General features: G+C 36.9%; 2 protein-coding genes across 4 annotated transcripts in view; one reads left to right on the forward strand and one right to left on the reverse strand.

Annotated features, from left to right (window-relative positions):
• Positions 1-1,364: 1,364 nt before the first annotated feature.
• cep57l1 (centrosomal protein 57, like 1) lies at positions 1,365-7,126 on the reverse strand. Of its 3 annotated transcripts, none has more exons than XM_055187082.2 (11): positions 6,867-7,126; positions 6,413-6,593; positions 5,966-6,142; positions 5,687-5,844; positions 3,562-3,678; positions 3,386-3,463; positions 3,205-3,294; positions 2,836-2,913; positions 2,463-2,692; positions 2,235-2,379; positions 1,365-1,874 (listed from the first exon to the last, which is right to left on the reverse strand). In XM_055187082.2, the coding sequence occupies exons 1-11, from the start codon at positions 6,885-6,887 to the stop codon at positions 1,626-1,628; spliced, it is 1,524 nt and encodes a 507-aa protein (XP_055043057.1). In that variant the 5' UTR covers positions 6,888-7,126; the 3' UTR covers positions 1,365-1,625. The 3 variants fall into 3 exon arrangements, with proteins under 3 accessions (XP_055043057.1, XP_055043056.1, XP_055043059.1); XM_055187081.2 differs by having other exon boundaries at positions 2,836-2,916; positions 6,867-7,122; XM_055187084.2 differs by having other exon boundaries at positions 2,836-2,916; positions 5,723-5,844; positions 6,867-7,121.
• Positions 7,127-8,191: 1,065 nt separating this feature from the next.
• Positions 8,192-13,111, forward strand: part of sesn1 (sestrin 1) — a 52,295-nt gene continuing 47,375 nt past the window's right edge. The window contains exons 1-2 of the mRNA XM_055185950.2: positions 8,192-8,335; positions 8,834-9,143. Coding sequence (XP_055041925.1) covers positions 8,868-9,143 — 276 coding nt within the window. The 5' untranslated portion in view covers positions 8,192-8,335; positions 8,834-8,867. The remainder of the gene's footprint in view (positions 8,336-8,833; positions 9,144-13,111) is intronic.

Raw genomic sequence — 13,111 nt, forward strand, 5'->3', positions numbered from 1 at the left:
CCAAGCACATGGAGCAGTTACTTCAAGATGGCTACCAGGTAAGATCATTTTTTTTACAGTTAATTTGAAATATTGACTTGTCAGAATGCTTACACGACATTTTGATTATCATTACCGCAACAGATGCTTATTAAATGTTAATTTAATGAATAGAAGCATAATACTTTGATTTTAAATGCATGTGCAGAATCTCCAAATTATGTTCTTTCAGGTTTGTCATGTCATTTTGATAATATGTCAGTGTTGATGTTTTCTGACTGTTGCGGTAATGAGATTTTTTAGGACTAATTTTTTAAATTGTTACAAAAAGTGTTAAATGATAAGTAAAAGTTTTTAAATTAATGTTCCCATTTACTCCAGACTTTGTTTTTCAATGTCTGGTGGGAAAAAAAGTAAATTTAAGCAATTTTTACATTTTCATGCTTGACATTTTTAAAACCAAGTTTTCGTGAGAATCACCCATACGCATCTGTGTTATTATTGTACCAACACATTTACTTTTAACACAACTTAAAGGAAAACACCACAGTTTTTTTTTATATTTTACTATGTTCTTCCCTAAACTTAGACAAATTAATACATACCTATCTTTTTTCAATGTGTGCACTTTTTAATCTTTGTATGGCTCTCTAAATTCAGGGATGAATTTAGAAGCCACCAAACACTTCCATGTTTTCCCTATTTAAAGACTGTTACATGAGTAGTTACACAAGTATGGTGGCACAAAATAAACTTTTGTTTGGAGCTAGGAATGAATGGGGATAGGCTAAATGCTAACACATTCACGAAGCGCTGTACAAAGGATTAAAAGTGCACACATTGAAAAAAGAGGGTATGTATTAATTTATCTAAGTTAAGGTAAGAACATAGTAAAATATTGAAAAACTGTGGTGTTTTCCTTTAAAAATGTATGTGAACCCAAAATCAATGATAGTGATGTAGTAATCGAGTCCGGTCTTGAGACCGATTTCTGCTTTCTCGGACTCGTTCTTTCAAAGACTCAGACTCGGACCACAGTGAGAGGAGAAGGACTTGTAATTTTAGACCGAGTCCGCGAGACCAGCGCTTTTTTTATTTTTATATAAAAAAACACATAACAATAATGATATTGAATGATGAATATGAAAACTGACATGTTTTTATGGTCTTGGTCTCGACTCCTAAAGGACTCTTGACTCGGACTTCCTTGCTCAAAGACTCGGTCTTGACTCGGCATAGGCGGTCTCGTAATGTTTTAAATGGCATAACATAAAAAAAGTGTAAAAATTTTATTTTTTTATTTTAAGTGTAGTGTTGTGTAAGATCATTGCCCATTAAAACCCGCATCACATAAACCTCAAACAAATAAATACCACTGTGGTGTGTACTTTGAAAATGTGTCAATATTTTATTTTTTATCTTATTGTTCAAACAAGTATTAAGATCAGAAAGAAAATAAATTAAAAAGCTCATTTACATCATGGAGGTAAAACAAATGATGTTGAATTCTGATGCAGATTAATACAATCTTTTGTTATCGTCTTTAAAAAAGGACAATGATCATAGATCTTGCATCCCTCCAGTGTCCTTCTGATTTGTTCTCTGCTGAAGTCCAGGATGTTTTTTAAAGAACACAGGAAGAGAGACTATGTCTCCCAGGTGATGTCCTTTCTCCGGAGACTGGAACCCAGTTTCTGCGTCTCTCGGAGGAGCCTCAGAGACTCTTGACTGGTCCTGCACTGTTTCTGGCCCTTACTGGGTGAGGCTTTGACTGGGGATACTGGGAAGGCTTGTACTCCACTCTGTATTCTTGTTTTGTCCTCTGTGCCGCCTGGCTTGGCTTGCTTTTGCTGTTTTTGTCTGGGGCTGCTGGGTGGCTGGGCAAGCTTCTGAACCTAGAGGAACAAACACTTTTAGACATAAATGCTTGGTATACATCAGTGTTTCATGCAGAAGGGAACGACCCCCTCTGTACAACCTCCAAATATCCATCCATTCACCATACCAGCTTATTCCATGAGTGGTTGCAGGCGAGCTATACAAAACAGTTCCTGATTCATGATACAGTGAGTCAGATGTTATTTATATATATTTGAGCAATTCATTACAAAACCATGTCATAAGCGTAATAAAGACTCTTTTCATTCGATCACATTTTATTCAGAAAGCAAGCTCGGAGTTAAAATATGATTTATTTTGCAGACACTGTAGACACTGTCACATGCACACATGTGACTGCAAAAGTACAAACTCACTGTTTGCTGATGTTTGCGTAGTTTGGAGATCTGAGTTGCTTTTTCTTCCATTCTCCTGACCAGGCAGTCCAGCTCTCTCTCGAGGTCGTCTCTGAGTTCTCGTTTATCAGTCTCATCTATCTGCTTGACCAGCTCCTGGTGTTCACTGCCACACACGAAATATGCCATTATACCCTTCATACATCACCTAAACCATTACACATCCACATCGGGAATGACATTACTCACAAGCTCATTTGTCCCAGTTCATCCTGAAGGGCAAGCAGAATTTCAGAGAGGCTGCCCAGGGCGGAGGCTGCCTTGTCGGGGGAGAACTGAGGTTCACGTTGGTCCCTCTGGTTTTCAGAAGCGGACTTCTGCAGGGCGCTCACTCTTTCGCATAGCCGGGGGTTCCTGTGCTTCATCATGTGCAACACACTCTGAACATTAGCGTTGACTGAGTGACTGGGACTGGTTGACTGAGAGACAAAATTAACAATTAGCATAATAGCATTAATAGCATATAGCATTTATACTGTTCTTGGACTTTTAAAAAAATGTGTATGAATAAACCTGCAAATCAAAACCAAGTTAGGCTGTGTCATGATAAAGTCATACTTACTGTTCCAGCTACAAATGGTAGCCGTTTAGCCTTAGGAAGAAACTGAGGTGGGGCGGCCTCCGCCTTCACTGAGGGGGACTTCTGATGCCACATTATATAAAAGAATAAATGGAAGCATTACCATCAAATATATCTTCAGTATTATTTTCGGTATGTGCTGCCACCTTATGCTCATTCTACACTAATGCACAAAGTTCCTACATTAAATTCACATTTATGTATTTAAGATGCCTTTATTATTTATAGCGACCACTGTTACATTCAAGCTATACATGTGTTTAGCATTCAGCACCAGTATTTTTTGAGAATTGAACCTACAGCCTTGGCATCACAAGCAATTATCTGTTGAGCTACAGTAAAGCTGCTCACCCTGCATGAGGCCTTGTCCTTCTTTTTCTTGCCTTTGGGTCGTGTAGCAGCCGAAAGCGAGAGGAGATTCTTCTCAAAATCTCTCTGCAACTGAGGACATAATGCATCAATAAAAAACTGATTTTCAAACAAAGCTGCTTATCAGGGGCAGATTTAATGTGTTTTATAGTAATTTCATTACCTCTTCTGCTTTATCCTGGACAAGTTTACGCTGATGTTCCTCCAATAAAAGCTTCTGTTCTAAGAGCTCAATCTTTCTCTTTAAAAATAAGACAACATTATTAAAAAAACGATCTTGTTTGTTATTTTTCCCCTGCCAAATGAGTGCATAGTACTATATATATCATACGTGTATACCTCAGCCTCAGATTGTGTACTGGTGAGTTTGAGATACTCCTTTTCAAGTCTTTCCAATTTGTTGAGTTGTGCCTGTATTTGTAGGTCGGTATTTGTGCCCTCCTTGCAAACTGGCTCCTAAAACCCAATCAGAATAGAAAAAAGATGAACAGTGCTGAAAACTCTGAATCTTGAATGTGTAGATTAATTCATAATCTTTTTAACACCAAGCATCAAGACAGCTGGTTTCTGTATGACTAAGTCCAACATTGCCTCAACCAATGCAAATGGCATGACCACTTTGAAAACAATCAACACTTCAATTTCACACTGTAAAAAAATGTTGGTTCAAGTTAAATAAGTAAGTTGCCTGGTTGCCTTAAAAATTTTAGTTGATTTGACTTAAAAATATAAGTAAACTCAAATTGAATTAACTAAATTTTTTTAAAGCAAACTTAAATTCCTTTTTAAAGGAAAGCAACACTGTTTTTCTATATTTTACTATGTTCTTGCCTTAATTTAGAGGAATTAATACTAGTGCTGTGTTCAAAATATCGATACGACGATACATCGTCATGGACGGCTGACGATGCGCGCATCGATACAGCACCTTCCGTATCGATTCGAATGCACTGTTGAAAGTAACGTGACGAATCGCTGTTGATCCGTGATCCATATGAAAAGGAAGCATGTATCCCGCGGGGTAGGCTACGTAGAGTTAAAGGTGGCGGGGTATACTTTCACTTTGCGTGTCTGTCTCGCTGGCGCACGTGTCTGCATAGCGAGCCGCGTACTCGCACTCTCTCTCTCTCTCTCTCGCACGCGCGTATTTAAAATCAATGAGTTCAGTATGAACGCGCAGATATCTTGGCCTATATTACTGCAAAGGGCTTTATTAGCCACTTTCTTATAAAACAGCACTAACGCATTTGATGAGAAACACGACAAAGATTTGTATGTGAAAAGTGTACGCCTGGAGAAGAGATACAGAGCTTCTTCAAACTATAGCTGTCACATTAATAATCTGATTTCTATTAAATATTATTAAGTCTGACTGCATGTTTATAGATATATTCATAGATATAGAATAATGAGAGACAAATATAATGCCTAGAGTAAGGCACCATCTTTGTAAAACTGCTTTTAAAAAAACATAAGTTAAGTACTAACTCTGGGATTTTAAGTATTTCTATGAGTTACCCCAGAACCTAATAAATTAATGGCAAAAACACAACTGTTAAAACACTGCTTATTCAATGTACAATAAACAGATGATGCTAATAATAATAATAATAATGTTACTAAATTCTGAACAAAAATGTAATTAAAAATAGTCTTGTATCGTGATGCGCATCGTATCGAAGCCCTTGTATCGGGATATGTATCGTATCGGGAAATTGTTGGCGATACACAGCCCTAATTAATACATACCTATCTTTTTTCAATGCACGCACTTCATCTTTGTACAGTGCGTCGTGTATGTGTTAGCATTTAGCCTAGCCCCATTCATTCCTTAGGTTCCAAACAGGGATGAATTTAGAAGCCACCAAGCACTTCCATGTATTTCCCTATTTAAAGACTGTTACATAAGTAAGTATGGTGGTGCAAAATAAAAGTGCCGATTTTTTAAGCAGATAAAAAATGAGAACTATATTGTATGGTGGAAGAGCACTTAGTTTGCAGCACTTTGACCTCAGGCGCCATAATATTGACGGAAGTTTGAGCGAGAGTAGTCAGGATATTACTGCAAGCTGAGGTCGAAGTGCTGCAAACCAAGTACTCTTTTGCCATATAATATAGTTCTAGTTTTTTATCCACTTAAAACAATTGCCACGTTTTATTTTGTGCCACCATACTTACTCATGTAACTACTCATGTAACAGTCTTTAAATAGGGAAAACGTGAAAGTGCTTGTTGGCTTCTAAACCCTGTTTGGATCCCAAGGATTGAATGGGGCTAGGCTAAATGCTAACACATCCACAACGCACTGAACAAAGATTAAGTGCACGCATTGAAAAAAGATAGGTATGTATTAATTTATCTAAGTTGATGTAAGAACATAGTAAAATATTGAAAAACGGTGCTGTTTTCCTTTAATTTGAACCAACAGTGCAAGAACTGAAATTATACCAAACAAACACAATACCTCTATGCCCAAGTTCGACTGCAGTATTCTGCTCACCCGTCTTTCCCTCTGAGTGATGCTGTCGGTCTCTGCACACGCCACCATTTTCTTCATGTAGTCGAGCTGTTTTTCCAGCAGAGAACAGCGCGTTTCTGCAGAACGAAGCTTTGAAGCCAGCTCTTAAAGAGAAAATGACCGCTTAGTAGTACACATTAATATAGTATGTTCGAACCATTTCAAGTATAATACATGATTGACAAAAACTATTGGATAAAAACATACAGTAAAATACTTTTTTACCTTTCTTCTGTGAGGACTCATTCTTTCTCTCTTTGGAGTTAATCTCTATCTGTGCAGAAGTATTAACTTGGAGTTGAGCATCTTGAGAGAAGTGCTGGGCGTTCTTCGCTGCCTGAGCTCTCTCCAGCTCGATGCGTCGCATTTTCTCCTGCAGCGTCTTCAGGGCTGCTATCACTGCTGCTCACATACAAAACACGTTTTGGGTTGAATTTCATCTTAACAGTGATGTACCATTTATAAACACTTGAAATTTTAATAGATCTGCTGAAGTGATTTGAATTTAAAAGCTTTGTTTAATGCTTTGACATAATTTGGGAAGTGAATTATTGAGTAGCTACTTTCCCATTTAAAACAGCCTATAGTAGTATTAGTAAATTGTGGTATGGTATTAGAGTTTACTGTAGTAAACACTACAGTATTTCTTTCAAGTAGGTAAACAAGGCTCACCTCTGCTTCCAGCATCAGGAACCGTACGATAAACCTGTGGGCTGATCTCCTGTAATCCTGATATATTCCTGTCCGGTGGATGCGACACTGTGTTCATGTACAGGGGTCTTGAGAGCTTCTCTGGGGGCATGTAAAAACTACCAACGTAACTCTGTTTAGACGGCGAGTCCAGATTTAAAGTCTGCAATTTAGAAACAGAAACAAATGGCAAAATGTAATACTTAACTGATATTATATACATTAAAAAATATTAATACGGCTTGTCAAAACCCCGAGAGCTCACAACTTCATATCTTTGGAAAGACTTCGTCAATCGAAAATTCGGTTTGTTTTGACAAAGAGAACTGCGGATTTATTCCCCCACAGGCTAACGGACGCAAATATGTAAACATCACAAACAATCAACAATGACAACATCTAAAAGAAAAAGCTTAACGGTATAAATGATATATACCTGATCTCGTAAATGGTCCATAAAGCATAAATGTCTGCGTTACACATAAAATGAAACAAACTATTGATCGATGTAAAGATGAAGATTAGCTCAGTTGGTTTAGCTGCGTTAGCTACGTGAACAACAACAGTAGCCAACAGCGCCACCCAGTTCTTCCGTATTTTAAATTTCCCTCCTCTGCTCCCGCCATCAGTGGTTCCGCCTGTACTCATCTGTGTTCGACTTGTTTTTTTATATGTCCATTAACAGTTTTATCTGATTATTTTAAATAATGCAATCAAAATCGTGTGCTTTCTTTAAAAAAAAAACATATCCTCAAGTCCAAAGTTACAGCAAAACCGAATCTATCTATATTAATCTCTATATACTTTGCACAATATCCAAATAATTTGTTTTTACATAATGGTACCAATCAATTGAAAAAATAGTTTAAATTTAATTTGTAAACGCCGTCTTCAACCTCATGCGGCGCTGCGCAGACCCATCGGTGAATGACATCTAGTATCGCGAGAAAGCCTCTCTGGCCGTATTGTGATGTCATACCCAGATCAGTCTGCGCAGCAAAACAAAAAAATCACAGAAAAAAAACTGTTAATAAATATGCTTGACATGCAGATTAAAATAGATAGAACAAACAAACAGACAAAAAACCCCTCTATATTCATTTAATTACACATGTTTTGAAAAAAATCTGTATGAACAGTGAAATACAAAGCATTAGTGCACACTGTTGGTTGCTATTCATTCAAGACAAACAATTAAATGTGTTGGCTTGTAAGATCAGAAAAAAATTGGATCGTAAACAATTTAAGAATTTTCCAGGACTTAAGGATAATGACATGGTATAAGTTATTAATTTTAATTTAATTCTTAGATGCTGGTTTATTTGCATTATTACCAATTCGTGTTTAACGTCAACATTATGCTATTTGTTTTTATTCCTTATAATGTGATATGATAAAAAAAACTTAAAAAACAACGATTAATGCTTTCATAATATTTGCAAAACAGGATGAGTCGTAATTACAGTCACACCTCTTCCATTTTTAAGCATTAGCTCACATATTTTCATTGAATAAGATAGCTGAATATCTGTTGAAAGCTTTGCATTAATCATAAAGGTTTTGAGATAAACAAGTGCTGGCGGGGCCTCTGCAGTTGACCAAGGTTTGTTGTGGATGATGGTAGTTGTAGTTCCGCCTTAAAGAACGCAAGGAGATCATAGCGCGTTTAAACTACAATTCCCATTTTATTAGCGCCGTGAGGAGATAACTGAAAGAAACGCCTTTTTAATCGTTGATTGGTACGTCGAATGCAAGTGTCCGCCCATTTGTTGTTTTCTGGAATACTATTGGACTGCTCCACCTGTCAATCGGTTGTTAACTCAAGTCGCTTTGCAATGGACTGAATTTGACTAAAGACTGAAGCCCAGTAAGACAGAGGGGACCGCAAGAGAGAATGTGAAATAAGTGAGTATTGTCATTTAACAAATTTTGCACTCTTCTTTTTAAATTGTGCTCTCTCTTAATTTAAACAACATATTTGCAGCTTTGGTCATTGTGGAGTTTTTAGAAGATGGTTAGATTTGCCAGCTGCCTATTGAATCGTTATTATTTAACGGTTTTTCTTAGAAAATCGTAAGGTCGCCGAAATGCAATAATAGTTGTTGTTTTGTGGTAAAACACAGCTTTGTTTTCAACCAAAAAGTAAAAACCTTTAGACAGAGAACTTTCTTTTTTATAGACATCAGTGGTTTGGGAATTTTGCCAGTCTCTTTCAAAAGTGAGAGTATGGAAAACAACTTTTGTTTAGTGAGTCATTAAGTACAATATAAATACTAATTATACTATTAATGCTTGATAAGTTATTTGCACATCCCATCTTTTATTTGTCTAAGAATTTTCATTGATTTAGGTCAAATTTAGCTGTTTCAATAATTGCCACATCTTTTGTTTTTTATGACACAGTCTCTTAGTTAATGAACAGTAGAGTGATACAGTGATGGATGTGAGCGATGCTGCTGGAAGATGGGATACACTGGGCAGTCGAGATGCAAGCTCCAGACATGCAACGATGGAGATCATTCATCAGGAGGTGATGAAGAGAATCGAGAACATTGGTCCCATACCAAACACGCACTCCTCTGCTCTTTCAGGCATAAATGTCAGTCTGTCCAGTGACCTTAACGCTCTACTGTCTCATGTCCTGATGCTCTCCAAAAGATGTCCCTATGAAGATGTCAGAGAGAAATGCATATGCTTGCTCCAGGTGGTTCAGGTAAGAACTAAATAGGTATGAAAATTATATTAACTTATATTGTTTCACAACAGCCAATCATATTAATGCATACTAATTTGTTATAATTATACCACGGGCTGTTGAATGCTTTATTCTGAGTGGTTAAGAAATGTTTCACGGGTATGCATTATTTTTCGATAATCGCACACCAAGCTGTCAAATATCTTAAAATAACTACTAGAGCAATGTCTGTGGTAACCGTGGTATAAGAGGAATAATTGACTTTTGTCCTCTGAATTATTTGAAAATAATGCACACTTGCAGTGTCATGGCACTCCGCTTCATGTCGTGCTGCATTACCACCTTGGGTGTGCATTATTTTCTAATAACTCAATGGCCAGTCGTCAAATATTCCTTACACAATATTACTTATATATAGACCAAACCTTAATTTTAAAAACAGAAAAATATAAAAGCAATCATTACATAATAATGAGATTTACACATTTAAGAGTTGTAAACATGTGGAAGAGGCTATAATGTTTAATTTAACACAATATTGTCCATTTGGATTGAGAAGCTATAAAGAAGCTAACCATACAGGTCAATGATTTAACACAGACATGCCAAGTAAATTTTTTTGACCTTATATGTTTCGATGGCTTGAAATTTATGAAGAATTGGGATTTTTAATTTTGGGTGTATCATTGTATTTTAAAATTTCCTTTAAAGGTGCTCTAAGCGAATTCACGCATTTTAGACCATAACATTTTTTTGTTACGCACAGAAAACATCTCCTCACTATCTGCTTGCTGCCTGTCCGCTGATCAAACTATAAAAAAACGTGATCTCTGTAGACAGCCCAGGCTCCACAAACTGCAATAAAAACAAAGTGGCCAAACCTACACCAGAAACCATAACAAAGTGTTTCAGCCAATAAACGCCAAGAAGGATTTGGGGGTGGGGGTTGGGCGCGTTCATGAAAGCACGGAAGGGAGAGGTAGGGGGAGGAGTTAGCTACGCTCCGTTTGTTTGAAAACAGTTCAAACATCAACAAAAAGTGACGTCACACAGATTCACTTAGAGCGCCTTTAAAATATTCGCATAGAATATGATGTAATGTTTATATGATCACAAATGCAGACATGGTTTTGTCTTTTAGTACCCTTACCATACCAATCTGTTACGTTCTGCTCAAACCGCGCTGGTAAAGTTGATCGATCAGCTTGGTCTTCTGCATTTTCTGGATCAGGTTCGCACCGTATTGATAAGGTAGTAAAGACAATATTAACTCCTGTCAGTATTACATTGGGAGCTAATCTTCCAAATACAGAAGTAGGGGAACATTTCTGGCTGACGTTAGAGGTATTCAGGCCAATCACAACGTATTGGTTAGCTGGCCAATCAGAGGACACTGCGCTTTTCAGAATGATGCGCTGTGTAAAACATCCACGCCTTTTTAGGGTAGCAGAGCATAAAGAAGCAACAATAATGTACAGTATGTGGAAAATATTGTGTTTTTGAACCATAAACAACACGAACACATTGTATTTATACCAAATACACAAAATAAGTGTATTTAGCAATGTAATAGGTGCTCTTTAAAGCTCTACCACAGGGGTCACCAATCCTGGTCCTGGAGGGCCAGTGTCTCTGCAGAGTTTAGCTCCAACCCTAATCAAACACACCTGAAGCAGATAATTAAGGTGCTTACCATTGAGTCTAAAACAAATACGCACACCTTTGATGTGGAAACCTTTACACATAGTTTTGGTTTTGGCCCTTTGGTTTGTTGATTTTATATATTTCTGGATCAGCAAGTTTGGTAGTTGACACTAACATGCAATTAATTACCCAGGAATCTCACTTGACTATGTCTATTATCCAAAATATGCAAACACACACACATACACACAGAGTGAATTATTTCAAGTATGATGATGCATTTGGCCTGCAAAAAAATTGTGACATAATAAAAAATCTACAATGAAATGTTAAATGCATGAATACTTCTGTTTATACTATTTGATGCTTGCTTTGTGGTTTGTTAGATAACAGGATGTTTCTCCCTTGTTTTATGTTGACCTTTCGACCCCTTCTGCGTACTGTATCAGCGTTAAGCCGTCTACTGTGATATCCGGAATTATGGGATTCAAGGGCCCGAGACTTAAATAAGGTTGCAGCCGCAGGGGAAAGTAATGAAATTGACCTTTGACCTAGACAGTACCGCACACAGATGCAGGCCAGGCATGGACTTACACAAATAAACAACATCAAAAAGCAATAATCCAAGTAAGATGATGATTGGTAAATTGAAATGGGATTTACTTTGTTACTGTAAAAGCTGCAGAAAATAACTCTTGACATGCAGGACAGGATTTGTCCTCCGGCGTGCATGGCACCTGAGTGTCCTGACCATTGTTCATTGTGCGAGTGTGTTTATTTATGTGCAGTGTTGCATGTTTCTGCAGTGATAAGCCCTGAGAAGCTGTGGATAGAAAGACAGATTCAGGTTATTGTCAGTCCACTGGTCTGAACGGACGAAATTACGTAAGATGCCCATAAGGCCTGTTTTCTGTTTTTCTGTTACAAGTAACCACCTTTAGAAAAGATGTACACAAAACTGATGTAACAAATAAGACTAAAGTCTTATAATTTAATTATAATCAGGAGATTAGGAGCATTAAAGGAGCAAATATTGATTTCAATCTTTGACATCGAATGTTCTTTATATTATGTAGAAAACAGGAAATCACAGAAAAATGACTTGCACAGATAAGTTTACATACAGAGAGAATGAATCAGCCTATGGATAAAAGGTTACAGAAAGCCATAGTATACATATATACATACATGCATACATACATACAAGGTCCACAGCTAATTGAAGACCGGAGGGAGTGAATCTTTATCAAAGCATCCATAGACAACAAATACACTACTATGGCTTTCTGTAACCTATATGTATATATGTATATATATATATATATATATATATATATATATATATATATATATATATATATATATATATATATATATATATATATATATATATATATATATATATATATATATATATATATATATATATATATATATATATATATATATATATATATATATATATATAGACAGAGAGAGAGAGAGAGAGAGAGAGAGAGAGAGAAAATAAGTGGAAACTGACTGTGGAGCGCAGGAACACAACAGCATGAGGCTTTTGAAAACAACAACCCCACAATTGGGGAGGGGGACTTGTTTGTGATACTTCACTGAGGAAAATCCTTAGAAACCTCTCTCCGCTGTAGGAATTGACGATTTGTTCTGCCTTGGAAAAATAATGCCTATTTGGATGTGAAAACTGTCCTTGCTCCAGAAATAGAGGGAAACAAATTGGAATGAAACGTACATGCTTCCCAAAACACTTCACACTTTGTGCAGCGGGCAAAATGTAAATCACTCAGTTAACACTGTGGATTTTTGGAGAGTAATGGTGTTGTTATATGGGACATTATCTCTCCCCTGCTGATTCTGTCTGGCAGTATTATAAGTGTAGTTAATGCCTTCATGAGTGTATTGTGTTAATGCCTCTACAAAAAAAAACCTCATGGATAGATTAGGGGGAATGCAGAGGACGAGTATAGCAGCGGAGATGATCAAGAGAATTCCTTGATAGATGTTGGCAGTGGTACGAGTGCAATAGGTTGAGACACAACGAAGGAAACGAAAACAAATTTAGTTTGAGCGTGCGTTAGACTGTGCGTTGTATGTTGTATGCTGTGTACAAGGCTCAGATTACAGCCCATCTGGTATTGATTCATCAGACTGAATGAATACAAAGCCATTCACATGTATCCATGCAGGATTTGGGTTGGGAATAATCTAGAAATTTTCCACATAAAAGTTTGTCTTTTAATAGACGTATGCGCGTCCCCATGGTCAGGGAGGGAGCTGTTTTTCAAGTCAAATCCATTGAGCAGATTTGACTTATACTCAAAACAACAATA

Source organism: Misgurnus anguillicaudatus, chromosome 18 (assembly GCF_027580225.2).
Source record: "Misgurnus anguillicaudatus chromosome 18, ASM2758022v2, whole genome shotgun sequence".
NCBI classification, from domain to species: Eukaryota; Metazoa; Chordata; class Actinopteri; order Cypriniformes; family Cobitidae; genus Misgurnus; species Misgurnus anguillicaudatus.